The sequence below is a fragment of the Dendrobates tinctorius genome, unplaced genomic scaffold (assembly GCF_039654945.1).
Source record: "Dendrobates tinctorius isolate UK_male_01 unplaced genomic scaffold, ASM3965494v1 ptg000004l, whole genome shotgun sequence".
In the NCBI taxonomy this organism is placed as follows: Eukaryota; Metazoa; Chordata; class Amphibia; order Anura; family Dendrobatidae; genus Dendrobates; species Dendrobates tinctorius.
Genome location: NW_027361672.1, coordinates 16,097,966 through 16,115,599, shown reverse-complemented (window position 1 = coordinate 16,115,599; position 17,634 = coordinate 16,097,966). Strand labels below are relative to the sequence as shown.

The 17,634-nt window shown below is 46.9% G+C and overlaps 1 protein-coding gene across 8 annotated transcripts in view; it reads left to right on the top strand.

The window, feature by feature from the left end:
* Window positions 1–17,634, top strand: part of NFATC1 (nuclear factor of activated T cells 1) — a 241,370-nt gene that overhangs the window by 18,891 nt on the left and 204,845 nt on the right. The window contains exon 1 of one of the 8 annotated variants that reach the window (XM_073566365.1): window positions 16,412–16,782. The exons of 4 other annotated variants lie outside the window; for them this stretch is intronic. In XM_073566365.1, coding sequence (XP_073422466.1) covers window positions 16,767–16,782 — 16 coding nt within the window. In that variant the 5' untranslated portion in view covers window positions 16,412–16,766. Of the gene's footprint in view, window positions 1–16,411; window positions 16,920–17,502; window positions 17,605–17,634 lie in introns of those variants that run through there. 3 more of the 8 variants (XM_073566371.1, XM_073566378.1, XM_073566357.1) reach the window with 3 other exon arrangements.

Sequence of the window (17,634 nt, the reverse complement as noted above, 5' to 3'; positions counted from 1 at the left end):
ACCAACCAACATGGAGGGTCTGGTGTCACTACTATAGAGTAAGACTAGGGTCACCAACCAACATGGAGGGTCTGGTGTCACTACTATAGAGCAAGGCTAGGGTCACCAACCAACATGGAGGGTCTGGTGTCAGCATTAGAGTAAGGCTAGGGTCACCAACCAACATGGAGTGTCTGGTGTCATTACTATAGAGTAAGGCTAGGGTCACCAACCAACATGGAGGGTCTAGTGTCACTACTATAGAGTAAGGCTAGGGTCACCAACCAACATGGAGGGTCTGGTATCACTATTGTAGAGTAAGGCTAGGGTCACCAACCAACATGGAGGGTCTGGTGTCACTACTATAGAGTAAGGCTAGTGTCACCAACCAACATGGAGGGTCTGGTGTCATTACTATAGAGTAAGGCTAGGGTCACCAACCAACATGGAGGGTCTGGTGTCATTACTATAGAGTAAGGCTAGGGTCACCAACCAACATGGATGGTCTGGTATCACTATTGTAGGGAAAGGCTAGGGTCACAAACCAACATGGAGGGTCTGGTGTCACTACTATACAGTAAGACTAGGGTCACCAACCAACATGGAGGGTCTGGTATCACTATTGTAGAGTAAGGCTAGGGTCACCAACCAACATGGAGGGTCTGGTGTCACTACTATAGAGTAAGGCTAGGGTCACAAACCAACATGGAGGGTCTGGTGTCACTACTATAGAGTAAGGCTAGGGTCACCAACCAACATGGAGGGTCTGGTGTCATTACTATAGAGTAAGACTAGGGTCACCAACCAACATGGAGGGTCTGGTGTCACTACTATAGAGTAAGGCTAGGGTCACCAACCAACATGGAGGGTCTGGTGTCACTACTATAGAGTAAGGCTAGGGTCACCAACCAACATGGAGGGTCTGGTGTCACTACTATAGAGTAAGGCTAGGGTCACCAACCAACATGGAGGGTCTGGTGTCATTACTATAGAGTAAGGCTAGTGTCACAAACCAACATGGAGGGTCTGGTGTCACTACTATAGAGTAAGGCTAGGGTCACCAACCAACATGGAGGGTCTGGTGTCACTACTATATAGTAAGGCTAGGGTCACCAACCAACATGGAGGGTCTGGTGTCATTACTATAGAGTAAGACTAGGGTCACCAACCAACATGGAGGGTCTGGTGTCACTACTATAGAGTATGGCTAGGGTCACCAACCAACATGGAGGGTCTGGTGTCACTACTATAGAGTAAGACTAGGGTCACCAACCAACATGGAGGGTCTGGTGTCACTACTATAGAGTAAGGCTAGGGTCACCAACCAACATGGAGGGTCTGGTGTCACTACTATAGAGTAAGGCTAGGGTCACCAACCAACATGGAGGGTCTGGTGTCACTACTATAGAGTAAGACTAGGGTCACCAACCAACATGGAGGGTCTGGTGTCACTACTATAGAGTAAGGCTAGGGTCACCAACCAACATGGAGGGTCTGGTATCATTACTATAGAGTAAGGCTAGGGTCACCAACCAGCATGGAGGGTCTGGTGTCATTACTATAGAGTAAGGCTAGGGTCACCAACCAACATGGAGGGTCTGGTGTCACTACTATAGAGTAAGGCTAGGGTCACCAACCAACATGGAGGGTCTGGTGTCATTACTATAGAGTAAGGCTAGGGTCACCAACCAACATGGAGGGTCTGGTGTCACTACTATAGAGTAAGGCTAGGGTCAGAAACCAACATGGAGGGTCTGGTGTCACTACTATAGAGTAAGACTAGGGTCACCAACCAACATGGAGGGTCTGGTGTCACTACTATAGAGTAAGGCTAGGGTCAGAAACCAACATGGAGGGTCTGGTATCTCTACTATAGAGTAAGGCTAGGGTCACCAACCAACATGTAGGGTCTGGTGTCATTACTATAGAGTAAGACTAGGGTCACCAACCAACATGGAGGGTCTGGTGTCACTACTATAGAGTAAGACTAGGGTCACCAACCAACATGGAGGGTCTGGTGTCACTACTATAGAGTAAGGCTAGGGTCACCAACCAACATGGAGGGTCTGGTGTCAGCATTAGAGTAAGGCTAGGGTCACCAACCAACATGGAGGGTCTGGTGTCATTACTATAGAGTAAGGCTAGGGTCACCAACCAACATGGAGGGTTTAGTGTCACTACTATAGAGTAAGGCTAGGGTCACCAACCAACATGGAGGGTCTAGTGTCACTACTATAGAGTAAGGCTAGGGTCACCAACCAACATGGAGGGTCTGGTATCACTATTGTAGAGTAAGGCTAGGGTCACCAACCAACATGGAGGGTCTGGTGTCACTACTATAGAGTAAGGCTAGTGTCACCAACCAACATGGAGGGTCTGGTGTCATTACTATAGAGTAAGGCTAGGGTCACCAACCAACATGGAGGGTCTGGTGTCATTACTATAGAGTAAGGCTAGGGTCACCAACCAACATGGATGGTCTGGTATCACTATTGTAGGGAAAGGCTAGGGTCACAAACCAACATGGAGGGTCTGGTGTCACTACTATACAGTAAGACTAGGGTCACCAACCAACATGGAGGGTCTGGTATCACTATTGTAGAGTAAGGCTAGGGTCACCAACCAACATGGAGGGTCTGGTGTCACTACTATAGAGTAAGGCTAGGGTCACAAACCAACATGGAGGGTCTGGTGTCACTACTATAGAGTAAGGCTTGGGTCACCAACCAACATGGAGGGTCTGGTGTCATTACTATAGAGTAAGGCTAGGGTCACCAACCAACATGGAGGGTCTGGTGTCACTACTATAGAGTAAGGCTAGGGTCACCAACCAACATGGAGGGTCTGGTGTCACTACTATAGAGTAAGGCTAGGGTCACCAACCAACATGGAGGGTCTGGTGTCATTACTATAGAGTAAGGCTAGTGTCACAAACCAACATGGAGGGTCTAGTGTCATTACTATAGAGTAAGGCTAGGGTCACCAACCAACATGGAGGGTCTGGTGTCACTACTATAGAGTAAGGCTAGGGTCACCAACCAACATGGAGGGTCTGGTGTCATTACTATAGAGTACGGCTAGGGTCACCAACCAACATGGAGGGTCTGGTGTCACTACTATAGAGTAAGGCTAGTGTCACAAACCAACATGGAGGGTCTGGTATCAGCATTAGAGTAAGGCTAGGGTCACCAACCAACATGGAGGGTCTGGTGTCATTACTATAGAGTAAGGCTAGGGTCACCAACCAACATGGAGGGTCTGGTGTCACTACTATAGAGTAAGGCTAGGGTCACCAACCAACATGGAGGGTCTGGTGTCATTACTATAGAGTATGGCTAGGGTCACCAACCAACATGGAGGGTCTGGTGTCATTACTATAGAGTAAGGCTAGGGTCACCAACCAACATGGAGGGTCTGGTATCAGCATTAGAGTAAGGCTAGGGTCACCAACCAACATGGAGGGTCTGGTGTCACTACTATAGAGTAAGGCTAGGGTCACCAACCAACATGGAGGGTCTGGTGTCATTACTATAGAGTAAGGCTAGGGTCACCAACCAGCATGGAGGGTCTGGTGCCACTGCTATAGCATAAGGCTAGGGTCACCAACCAACACGGAGGGTCTGATGCCACTGCTATAGCGTAAGGCTAGGGTCACCAACCAACTTGGAGGGTCTGGTGTCATTACTATAGAGTAAGGCTAGGGTCACCAACCAACATGGAGGGTTTAGTGTCACTACTATAGAGTAAGGCTAGGGTCACCAACCAACATGGAGGGTCTAGTGTCACTACTATAGAGTAAGGCTAGGGTCACCAACCAACATGGAGGGTCTGGTATCACTATTGTAGAGTAAGGCTAGGGTCACCAACCAACATGGAGGGTCTGGTGTCACTACTATAGAGTAAGGCTAGGGTCACCAACCAACATGGAGGGTCTGGTGTCATTACTATAGAGTAAGACTAGGGTCACCAACCAACATGGAGGGTCTGGTGTCACTACTATAGAGTAAGGCTAGGGTCACCAACCAACATGGAGGGTCTGGTGTCAGCATTAGAGTAAGGCTAGGGTCACCAACCAACATGGAGGGTCTGGTGTCATTACTATAGAGTAAGGCTAGGGTCACCAACCAACATGGAGGGTTTAGTGTCACTACTATAGAGTAAGGCTAGGGTCACCAACCAACATGGAGGGTCTAGTGTCACTACTATAGAGTAAGGCTAGGGTCACCAACCAACATGGAGGGTCTGGTATCACTATTGTAGAGTAAGGCTAGGGTCACCAACCAACATGGAGGGTCTGGTGTCACTACTATAGAGTAAGGCTAGTGTCACCAACCAACATGGAGGGTCTGGTGTCATTACTATAGAGTAAGGCTAGGGTCACCAACCAACATGGAGGGTCTGGTGTCATTACTATAGAGTAAGGCTAGGGTCACCAACCAACATGGATGGTCTGGTATCACTATTGTAGGGAAAGGCTAGGGTCACAAACCAACATGGAGGGTCTGGTGTCACTACTATACAGTAAGACTAGGGTCACCAACCAACATGGAGGGTCTGGTATCACTATTGTAGAGTAAGGCTAGGGTCACCAACCAACATGGAGGGTCTGGTGTCACTACTATAGAGTAAGGCTAGGGTCACAAACCAACATGGAGGGTCTGCTGTCACTACTATAGAGTAAGGCTTGGGTCACCAACCAACATGGAGGGTCTGGTGTCATTACTATAGAGTAAGGCTAGGGTCACCAACCAACATGGAGGGTCTGGTGTCACTACTATAGAGTAAGGCTAGGGTCACCAACCAACATGGAGGGTCTGGTGTCACTACTATAGAGTAAGGCTAGGGTCACCAACCAACATGGAGGGTCTGGTGTCATTACTATAGAGTAAGGCTAGTGTCACAAACCAACATGGAGGGTCTAGTGTCATTACTATAGAGTAAGGCTAGGGTCACCAACCAACATGGAGAGTCTGGTGTCACTACTATAGAGTAAGGCTAGGGTCACCAACCAACATGGAGGGTCTGGTGTCATTACTATAGAGTACGGCTAGGGTCACCAACCAACATGGAGGGTCTGGTGTCACTACTATAGAGTAAGGCTAGTGTCACAAACCAACATGGAGGGTCTGGTATCAGCATTAGAGTAAGGCTAGGGTCACCAACCAACATGGAGGGTCTGGTGTCATTACTATAGAGTAAGGCTAGGGTCACCAACCAACATGGAGGGTCTGGTGTCACTACTATAGAGTAAGGCTAGGGTCACCAACCAACATGGAGGGTCTGGTGTCATTACTATAGAGTATGGCTAGGGTCACCAACCAACATGGAGGGTCTGGTGTCATTACTATAGAGTAAGGCTAGGGTCACCAACCAACATGGAGGGTCTGGTATCAGCATTAGAGTAAGGCTAGGGTCACCAACCAACATGGAGGGTCTGGTGTCACTACTATAGAGTAAGGCTAGGGTCACCAACCAACATGGAGGGTCTGATGTCATTACTATAGTGTAAGGCTAGGGTCACCAACCAACATGGAGGGTCTGGTGTCACTACTATAGAGTAAGGCTAGTGTCACAAACCAACATGGAGGGTCTGGTGTCATTACTATAGAGTATGGCTAGGGTCACCAACCAACATGGAGGGTCTGGTGTCATTACTATAGAGTAAGGCTAGGATCACCAACCAACATGGAGGGTCTGGTATCAGCATTAGAGTAAGGCTAGGGTCACCAACCAACATGGAGGGTCTGGTGTCACTACTATAGAGTAAGGCTAGGGTCACCAACCAACATGGAGGGTCTGGTGTCATTACTATAGAGTAAGGCTAGGGTCACCAACCAGCATGGAGGGTCTGGTGCCACTGCTATAGCATAAGGCTAGGGTCACCAACCAACACGGAGGGTCTGATGCCACTGCTATAGCGTAAGGCTAGGGTCACCAACCAACTTGGAGGGTCTGGTGTCACTACTATAGAGTAAGACTAGGGTCACCAACCAACATGGAGGGTCTGGTGTCACTACTATAGCGTAAGACTAGGGTCACCAACCAACACGGAGGGTCTGGTGTCACTACTATAGAGTTAGGCTAGGGTCACCAACCAACACGGAGGGTCTGGTGCCACTGCTATAGCATAAGGCTAGGGTCACCAACCAACATGGAGGGTCTGGTGTCACTACTATAGAGTAAGGCTAGGGTCACCAACCAACATGGAGGGTCTGGTGTCACTACTATAGAGTAAGGCTAGGGTCACCAACCAACATGTAGGTTCTGGTATCACTATTGTAGAGTAAGGCTAGGGTCACCAACCAACATGGAGGGTATGGTATCACTATTGTAGAGTAAGGCTAGGGTCACCAACCAACATGGAGGGTCTGGTATCACTATTGTAGAGTAAGGCTAGGGTCACCAACCAACATGGAGGGTCTGGTATCAGCATTAGAGTAAGGCTAGGGTCACCAACCAACATGGAGGGTCTGGTGTCACTACTATAGAGTAAGGCTAGGGTCACCAACCAACATGGAGGGTCTGGTGTCATTACTATAGAGTAAGGCTAGGGTCACCAACCAGCATGGAGGGTCTGGTGCCACTGCTATAGCATAAGGCTAGGGTCACCAACCAACACGGAGGGTCTGATGCCACTGCTATAGCGTAAGGCTAGGGTCACCAACCAACTTGGAGGGTCTGGTGTCACTACTATAGAGTAAGACTAGGGTCACCAACCAACATGGAGGGTCTGGTGTCACTACTATAGCGTAAGACTAGGGTCACCAACCAACACGGAGGGTCTGGTGTCACTACTATAGAGTTAGGCTAGGGTCACCAACCAACACGGAGGGTCTGGTGCCACTGCTATAGCATAAGGCTAGGGTCACCAACCAACATGGAGGGTCTGGTGTCACTACTATAGAGTAAGGCTAGGGTCACCAACCAACATGGAGGGTCTGGTGTCACTACTATAGAGTAAGGCTAGGGTCACCAACCAACATGTAGGTTCTGGTATCACTATTGTAGAGTAAGGCTAGGGTCACCAACCAACATGGAGGGTATGGTATCACTATTGTAGAGTAAGGCTAGGGTCACCAACCAACATGGAGGGTCTGGTATCACTATTGTAGAGTAAGGCTAGGGTCACCAACCAGCATGGAGGGTCTGGTATCACTATTGTAGAGTAAGGCTAGGGTCACCAACCAGCATGGAGGGTCAGGTGTCATTACTATAGAGTAAGGCTAGGGTCACAAACCAACATGGAGGGTCTGGTATCTCTACTATAGAGTAAGACTAGGGTCACCAACATGGAGGGTCTGGTGTCACTATTATAGAGTAAGGCTAGGGTCACCAACCAACATGGAGGGTCTGGTATCACTACTATAGAGTAAGGCTAGGGTCACCAACCAACATGTAGGTTCTGGTATCACTATTGTAGAGTAAGGCTAGGGTCACCAACCAACATGGAGGGTATGGTATCACTATTGTAGAGTAAGGCTAGGGTCACCAACCAACATGGAGGGTCTGGTATCACTATTGTAGAGTAAGGCTAGGGTCACCAACCAGCATGGAGGGTCTGGTATCACTATTGTAGGGAAAGGCTAGGGTCACAAACCAACATGGAGGGTCTGGTGTCACTACTATACAGTAAGACTAGGGTCACCAACCAACATGGAGGGTCTGGTATCACTATTGTAGAGTAAGGCTAGGGTCACCAACCAACATGGAGGGTCTGGTGTCACTACTATAGAGTAAGGCTAGGGTCACAAACCAACATGGAGGGTCTGGTGTCACTACTATAGAGTAAGGCTTGGGTCACCAACCAACATGGAGGGTCTGGTGTCATTACTATAGAGTAAGGCTAGGGTCACCAACCAACATGGAGGGTCTGGTGTCACTACTATAGAGTAAGGCTAGGGTCACCAACCAACATGGAGGGTCTGGTGTCACTACTATAGAGTAAGGCTAGGGTCACCAACCAACATGGAGGGTCTGGTGTCATTACTATAGAGTAAGGTTAGTGTCACAAACCAACATGGAGGGTCTAGTGTCATTACTATAGAGTAAGGCTAGGGTCACCAACCAACATGGAGGGTCTGGTGTCACTACTATAGAGTAAGGCTAGGGTCACCAACCAACATGGAGGGTCTGGTGTCATTACTATAGAGTACGGCTAGGGTCACCAACCAACATGGAGGGTCTGGTGTCACTACTATAGAGTAAGGCTAGTGTCACAAACCAACATGGAGGGTCTGGTATCAGCATTAGAGTAAGGCTAGGGTCACCAACCAACATGGAGGGTCTGGTGTCATTACTATAGAGTAAGGCTAGGGTCACCAACCAACATGGAGGGTCTGGTGTCACTACTATAGAGTAAGGCTAGGGTCACCAACCAACATGGAGGGTCTGGTGTCATTACTATAGAGTATGGCTAGGGTCACCAACCAACATGGAGGGTCTGGTGTCATTACTATAGAGTAAGGCTAGGGTCACCAACCAACATGGAGGGTCTGGTATCAGCATTAGAGTAAGGCTAGGGTCACCAACCAACATGGAGGGTCTGGTGTCACTACTATAGAGTAAGGCTAGGGTCACCAACCAACATGGAGGGTCTGATGTCATTACTATAGTGTAAGGCTAGGGTCACCAACCAACATGGAGGGTCTGGTGTCACTACTATAGAGTAAGGCTAGTGTCACAAACCAACATGGAGGGTCTGGTGTCATTACTATAGAGTATGGCTAGGGTCACCAACCAACATGGAGGGTCTGGTGTCATTACTATAGAGTAAGGCTAGGATCACCAACCAACATGGAGGGTCTGGTATCAGCATTAGAGTAAGGCTAGGGTCACCAACCAACATGGAGGGTCTGGTGTCACTACTATAGAGTAAGGCTAGGGTCACCAACCAACATGGAGGGTCTGGTGTCATTACTATAGAGTAAGGCTAGGGTCACCAACCAGCATGGAGGGTCTGGTGCCACTGCTATAGCATAAGGCTAGGGTCACCAACCAACACGGAGGGTCTGATGCCACTGCTATAGCGTAAGGCTAGGGTCACCAACCAACTTGGAGGGTCTGGTGTCACTACTATAGAGTAAGACTAGGGTCACCAACCAACATGGAGGGTCTGGTGTCACTACTATAGCGTAAGACTAGGGTCACCAACCAACACGGAGGGTCTGGTGTCACTACTATAGAGTTAGGCTAGGGTCACCAACCAACACGGAGGGTCTGGTGCCACTGCTATAGCATAAGGCTAGGGTCACCAACCAACATGGAGGGTCTGGTGTCACTACTATAGAGTAAGGCTAGGGTCACCAACCAACATGGAGGGTCTGGTGTCACTACTATAGAGTAAGGCTAGGGTCACCAACCAACATGTAGGTTCTGGTATCACTATTGTAGAGTAAGGCTAGGGTCACCAACCAACATGGAGGGTATGGTATCACTATTGTAGAGTAAGGCTAGGGTCACCAACCAACATGGAGGGTCTGGTATCACTATTGTAGAGTAAGGCTAGGGTCACCAACCAACATGGAGGGTCTGGTATCAGCATTAGAGTAAGGCTAGGGTCACCAACCAACATGGAGGGTCTGGTGTCACTACTATAGAGTAAGGCTAGGGTCACCAACCAACATGGAGGGTCTGGTGTCATTACTATAGAGTAAGGCTAGGGTCACCAACCAGCATGGAGGGTCTGGTGCCACTGCTATAGCATAAGGCTAGGGTCACCAACCAACACGGAGGGTCTGATGCCACTGCTATAGCGTAAGGCTAGGGTCACCAACCAACTTGGAGGGTCTGGTGTCACTACTATAGAGTAAGACTAGGGTCACCAACCAACATGGAGGGTCTGGTGTCACTACTATAGCGTAAGACTAGGGTCACCAACCAACACGGAGGGTCTGGTGTCACTACTATAGAGTTAGGCTAGGGTCACCAACCAACACGGAGGGTCTGGTGCCACTGCTATAGCATAAGGCTAGGGTCACCAACCAACATGGAGGGTCTGGTGTCACTACTATAGAGTAAGGCTAGGGTCACCAACCAACATGGAGGGTCTGGTGTCACTACTATAGAGTAAGGCTAGGGTCACCAACCAACATGTAGGTTCTGGTATCACTATTGTAGAGTAAGGCTAGGGTCACCAACCAACATGGAGGGTATGGTATCACTATTGTAGAGTAAGGCTAGGGTCACCAACCAACATGGAGGGTCTGGTATCACTATTGTAGAGTAAGGCTAGGGTCACCAACCAGCATGGAGGGTCTGGTATCACTATTGTAGAGTAAGGCTAGGGTCACCAACCAGCATGGAGGGTCAGGTGTCATTACTATAGAGTAAGGCTAGGGTCACAAACCAACATGGAGGGTCTGGTATCTCTACTATAGAGTAAGACTAGGGTCACCAACATGGAGGGTCTGGTGTCACTATTATAGAGTAAGGCTAGGGTCACCAACCAACATGGAGGGTCTGGTATCACTATTGTAGAGTAAGGCTAGGGTCACCAACCAACATGAAGGGTCTGGTATCACTATTGTAGAGTAAGGCTAGGGTCACCAACCTGCATGGAGGGTCTGGTATCACAATTATAGAGTAAGGCTAGAGTCACCAACCAGCATGGAGGGTCTGGTGTCATTACTATAGAGTAAGACTAGGGTCACCAACCAACATGGAGGGTCTGGTGTCACTACTATATAGTAAGGCTTGGGTCACCAACCAACATGGAGGGTCTGGTATTACTATTGTAGAGTAAGGCTAGGGTCACCAACCAACATGGAGGGTCTGGTGTCACTACTATAGCGTAAGACTAGGGTCACCAACCAACACGGAGGGTCTGGTGTCACTACTATAGAGTTAGGCTAGGGTCACCAACCAACACGGAGGGTCTGGTGCCACTGCTATAGCATAAGGCTAGGGTCACCAACCAACATGGAGGGTCTGGTGTCACTACTATAGAGTAAGGCTAGGGTCACCAACCAACATGGAGGGTCTGGTGTCACTACTATAGAGTAAGGCTAGGGTCACCAACCAACATGTAGGTTCTGGTATCACTATTGTAGAGTAAGGCTAGGGTCACCAACCAACATGGAGGGTATGGTATCACTATTGTAGAGTAAGGCTAGGGTCACCAACCAACATGGAGGGTCTGGTATCACTATTGTAGAGTAAGGCTAGGGTCACCAACCAGCATGGAGGGTCTGGTATCACTATTGTAGAGTAAGGCTAGGGTCACCAACCAGCATGGAGGGTCAGGTGTCATTACTATAGAGTAAGGCTAGGGTCACAAACCAACATGGAGGGTCTGGTATCTCTACTATAGAGTAAGACTAGGGTCACCAACATGGAGGGTCTGGTGTCACTACTATAGAGTAAGGCTAGGGTCACCAACCAACATGGTGGGTCTGGTATCACTATTGTAGAGTAAGGCTAGGGTCACCAACCAACATGAAGGGTCTGGTATCACTATTGTAGAGTAAGGCTAGGGTCACCAACCTGCATGGAGGGTCTGGTATCACAATTATAGAGTAAGGCTAGAGTCACCAACCAGCATGGAGGGTCTGGTGTCATTACTATAGAGTAAGACTAGCGTCACCAACCAACATGGAGGGTCTGGTGTCACTACTATATAGTAAGGCTTGGGTCACCAACCAACATGGAGGGTCTGGTATTACTATTGTAGAGTAAGGCTAGGGTCACCAACCAACATAAAGGGTCTGGTGTCACTACTATAGAGTAAGGCTAGGGTCACCAACCTGCATGGAGGGTCTGTATCAGTAGTATAAAGAAAGGCTAAGTTTATCAACCAATATGGAGGGTCTACTATAGAGGGGCTAGGCTTACCTACCAACAAGGAGGGTCTGTTATCAATACTATAGAGTAAGGTTAGGGTTACCAACCAACATGGAGGGTCTGGTATCAGTAGTATGAAAGGGTCAGATTCAGCAGCCCACGTTGAGTGTCTGGCATTTGTAGTATAGTGGGTCAAGGATCACAAAGTCACATGGAGGGTCTGGTATCAGTTCTTTAGAGGAGCTAGATTTACCAACCAATATGGACGTTCTGGTATTAATATTAGGCCGGAGTCGCACTACCCTATAACACAGCCGAGTGCTATGCAATAAAACGTCACGTAGCACTCTGCCCAGTGTTATTCTATGGGGCCGATCAGATCTGCGATTACTTTCTTATGCCTATTCGGCATCACAGAACAATCTTAACATGCTGCAATTGGCAGTGAGACTCGGCTCACTCGCATCCATACAAGTCTATGGGTGAGAGTGAAACATCGCACTGCACTCGGATATCACACGGGCATGATATAGGGACAGAGGCTTATTATTCCAGTGGAGTATCGCTTAGTTTACTGGGTGCAGCAGTTATGATAGAAGTTTCATGTGCTACCGATCTAGTAAAGCTCAGATGCTGAGCCCTGTTTAACCCCACACACACCACTGATTGTCAGCTTTCTGTGCACATTGTACATTGACAGAAAGTTGCAAATCAGTGTTGGAGGCGTAGTGGGACTAGGAGGCAGGAGGCATTTTGCCCTGTAGTGATAATCTCCTGCTGAAAAAAAAACTCACTGATTTTATTGAAACAGCAATACACAGCCTAGTAAGTGACACATCAGTGGAATCAGGTTCTCAACCGCTATTTCATGTTGGTGTCAGATTTCATAACTAAAACCCGCTGACAGAATCCCTTTAAGAAGCTGAAAAAAGTCAGGAGTCCTAGAAGTGGGATTTGTATTAATCAGACATTTATGGCATAACCTGTGGATATAATATACAGGTGCATCTCACAAATTTAGAATATCATCAAAACGTTAATTTATTTCAATTCTTCAATACAAAAAGTGAAATTCCTATATTAGATAGTCATTACAGAATGATCTACCGTATTTCAAGTGTTTATTTCTATTAATGTTGATGATTATGGCTTACAGCCAATGAAAACCCAAAAGTTATTATCTCAGTAAATTAGATTACTGTATAACACCAGCTTGAAAAATGATTTTAAAATCTGAAATGTTGGCCTACTGAAATGTATGTTCAGTAAATGCACTCAATACTTGGCCGGGGCTCCTTTGGCATCAATTACTGCATCAATGCGGCGTAGCATGGAGGTGATCAGCCTGTGGCACTGCTGAGGTGTTATGGAAGCTCAGGTTGCTTTGATAGCAGACTTCAGCTCATCTGCATTGTTGGGTCTGGTGTCTCTCATCTTCCTCTTGAAAATACCCCATAGATTCTCTAGGTTAAGGTCAGGCGAGTTTGCTGGCCAATCAAGCACAGGGATACTATTGTTTATAAACCCGGTACTGGTACTTTTGGCAGTGTGGACAGGTGCCAAGTCCTGCTGGAGAATGAAATCTCCATCTCCGTAAAGCTTGTTGGCAAAGGTAAGCATGAAGTGCTCTAAAATTTCCTGGTAGACGGCTGCGCTGACTTTGGTCTTGATAAAACACAGTGGACCTAGACCAGCAGATGACATGGCTCCCCAAACCATCACTGACTGTGGAAACTTCACACTAGACTTGAAGCAGTGTGGATTGTCTGTCTCTCCTCTCTTCCTCCAGACTCTGGGACCTTCACAGACCCAACAATGCAGACGAGCTGAAGGCTGCTATCAAAGCAACCTGGGCTTCCATAACATCTCAGCAGTACCACAGGCTGATCGCCTCCAAGCCACGCTGCATTGATGCAGTAATTGATGCTAAAGGAGCCCTGACCAAAAGCATTGAGTGCATTTAGGCTAGTTTCACACTAGCGTATGAAGGAGATGCGGAGGGATGCAGACTTCCTCTGTGAAGCTCCGCTCACAGCCGCACCTCCTCTGGTCAGCTCCGCCTCTGTCGGCGTGCGGCCTGCGTACCCTATCTTTAGCATTAGGTACGCAGGCTGTGCCGATGTATGCGGATGCCTCCGCTTGCGTCGTTTTGCCGGTGCGGCGACCTGCGCCGAACGCAACGTGGTGGATTTTGGTGCGCTCGCCGCACCGTCAAAACGACGCAATTGGAGGCATCCGCATACATCGCCACGGCCTGCGTACCTAATGCTAGAGATAGGGTACTCAGGCCGCATGCCGACGGAGGCGGAGCTGACCGGAGGAAGTGCGGCCGTGGGTGGAGCTTCACAGAGGAAGTCCACATTCCTCCGCATCTCCTCCATACGCTAGTGTCAAAACAGCCTTACTGAACATATATTTCAGTAGGCCAACATTTCGGATTTTAAAATCATTTTTCAAGCTGGTGTTATAAAGTATTCTAATTTACTGAGATAATGACTTTTGGGTTTTCATTGGCTGTGAGCCATAATCATCAACTTTAACAGAAATAAACACGTGAAATAGATCACTGTGTGTAATGACTCTATATAGTATATGAGTTTCACTTTTTGTATTGAAGAACTGAAATTAACTTTTTGATGATATTCTACATGTAAATGTCTAATGTGGGAATCCGCCTTTTAGCTGGTTACCTACAAAGACTGAGAACCTGTACAGCCCGAACACTTCTCACAGCTGAGAGACAATCGTGAGCTAAATGCTGCAGCTCAAATCTCTGTCCTTTCCTGGTACCGTAATATAATAATATAAAGTGTCAGTAGAAGGATAGGTTAACATGTTGCTTAAAACAAAGTTAGAAAAAAAGTCAGCATGATAATGATATATTTTTACAAATGATGGACATGTTATTAGAAACCCCGTGCACCCTGTGTAGTCATGTTACCGTTTCAGCGCCGCCGTCGCTTTCTTTATTACTCTACCTATAACAGAGTAAAAATCAGAAATAATGACCAAAAAGGAAACAAAGTCAAAAATATCTGTCTGGCAAATGTGTCATCCTTCCCCAGTAATCCGTGGCCAACGCTTCCCTCTTGACTTGATTAATGTCTCCAGCAATGACTCCACTGCACAACACTGTGATATAAGAGGCCAAGTAATATTGGTTTGGAAAGGTTTACTGGGGAGAGCGTTAGTGCTTGGACCACCTCTGCGAAACTGAAAGCTTACTTGTATAAGCGACTAACAATCTTTTCCTGGTTAGTAGCCATCTGATAGACCCCCTTTAAGCTCACAGAGGATCGCCTATGTTGAATATGCTTGACTTGCAGTTTTGGGAAGTACACTATATGTCTGTTTTTTAGGAAGCCAATAGTTTCTGCACATTTCAGAGTCTATATGACCAAGAGATTTTGGATGAGGGGCAGTAAGTGTAAACTGAAATGTGACTTTATTATGGCTATGGAAAACTCAGTGGCTCAAAACGCCACAAAACGAGATCCAGATGCGTGCACCGATGGGGCCACAGACTATAATAGTGCACGTGCACTCAGTGCATAGTGCACGTGCACTCAGTCGTGCACCATTTTTGGACGTGTACGCCTAGTACACTGTGTCTGGGTGTCCCCCTCCTGTAGTCATATATGCCTGAAAATGTGCACAAGAGAGCGCACGTTCACTGTGCCTGCATCATTGCAGTCTATGGCCCCATTGTCGCATATGCCTGAATCCCGTTTTGCCGGGGTTTAGATGGGAGCCTCTGAACAGGTGCCTAAACGCAGTGTGAAAGCACCCTTTGGGGGGTATTGTCTTACATATAGAGATATGACTACATGAGGACAGGTTAGTTGACGTAATTCTACGTATCTATCACTATAAATGGATAGATTAGGGGGCACCATTTTACAGGTCGATCACTGCACATAGGTAGATTAGGGGGCACTGTCTTACATACCTATCAGTTTCTCTTGGGATACATGTGTTTTATTTGCAGATTTTTCCCATAAACTTAAATGTAAATGCATGAAATCTGCGTATGACTTTATCAATAAAGTTTTATCAAAGCTACAGTAAATACCAGGAAGTGCCCAAAACACAGCAGCTTAATTTAAAGCATGACATGCCAAATAGAGACCAAACAGCAAAGGAAAAAAAACCCGATATAAACACAAGGAATAAAAATAAAGCAACAAAAAGACAGAAGTAACACGCACCAGAGACTCATCATGGGAACTGGTAAATTAATAGCCCCACTTATTCTAATACACACTTCTGTTCTACAGTAGATAATAGTATAAACCTTATTATGGAGGCACTTTGTCCGGTGTCGGACAGTGTAGGTGAGAGATGGCTATTGGAGCATAGTCAGTTTGTTGCCTCCAATCTGTCATCCCGATGGACATGTCATTAGTAGGAATGAGTTGATTCTAGGTCATTCATGGGTCCCTATTTTGTCTCTTTGTGTGGTCACAAGGAACTTCACTAACAAGACCTCAGTCTGTATCCAAGTGAAGTAGTTTAGAAACTAGTGTCACTGGGAATTGCTTCACATAAAACCGCAGTTCTTAATTAAAGTGTCACTTGTGAAGTTTAGGGTGCCGTCATGTCTGTTTTTTTCTGTTGTTTTTTTTTTATTATTTTTTTTTTTTGCATCAGTAACTATGGAGAAGTGTTTGCTGGGAGCCAATAGGCAACTATTAAAGCACTGCTCCAGAGTTGTTGTTTTTCAGCGCTGGAGTGGTGCTACTAATCTAGGTTCCCTGCTCTGTCTTATTCCTACCAGCTGCCGCCTTCAGCTGTTCCCAGCACCGTGCTGGTCCCGCACCCACGTCTTGTGACTGCAACTTCTGATTGACCAGAAGTCAGAGGTAACGTTCACAAACTCTCAATGCAAGTCTAGGAGACCCACATTTTAGCTCTCATACTTACATGGAGTAGTGGCTTCTGGATCACCCCAGCAAACACTGGAGCGATCCGCCAGGTCACAAACTGCAGAAGACAGACCAGTGGCGCTGATGAACATGGCGGCTGGTAAGTATAGGTAACTTAGATTAGTGGCACCACTCCATTGCTACAATAAAAAAGCAAAAAAAGCGCTGGAGTGGTACTTTAACTACCATATATACACTCCTTTCATGCAGCATTTTCTTCTTGTGTTTTCTATGAAGGTGAGGGTTAATTAATAACATTGTACAAAATAACGCCAAAAGAAATTACGAAAAATCCTTCCAACAAAGTATGCCTGAGTATAGCCTAAACCAGTTACTTTTAGGTTCTCATTACCTCATTTCCATCATTAGAGCTTTTATCTTTTGTGTGAAATCAGTCTTTGAATCATCTTTCCGATTCTGTTGCTGATTAGTGGATGTTGATTTAACTCACCAAATGGCATGTGGCTTAGTAGTTGTTCCACAGTGGGATGCTGCCATCTGCCATTAACACCCCTGGCAAGCTGAGTACCGCATGTACTGAATGGAAGGAACTCCTGGCGCACAAGAGTTACACAGATCTGTAACTCTAATTATATCCTATTTACAGGGCATCGAAATTGCAGCCTCCATCCCTTTGTTATGCACGGATGAGAGGACAGAAGTGGTGCACAAAGCTACAGAGCAGCCAGATTGTTTACAAGTGTTTATAGTATCCCACTAATCTATGGTATAAGAGATCGGCCACATGATGTCACAGGAATAAAAACAAAGTTACAGGGGTCCAGCCTTTCACCTGACGAGCAGATGATGGCTGTGGCGGTGCCGTCTGAGCATACGAGTGTAATCTTACAACTGTTTCCTGTGCTGAGGCCTTCAAACCTCATGTATAGGTGTATAAAGAACCTATTCATAGCATGTATAGGTATAGAAATAGCCTATTAATAGCATGTAT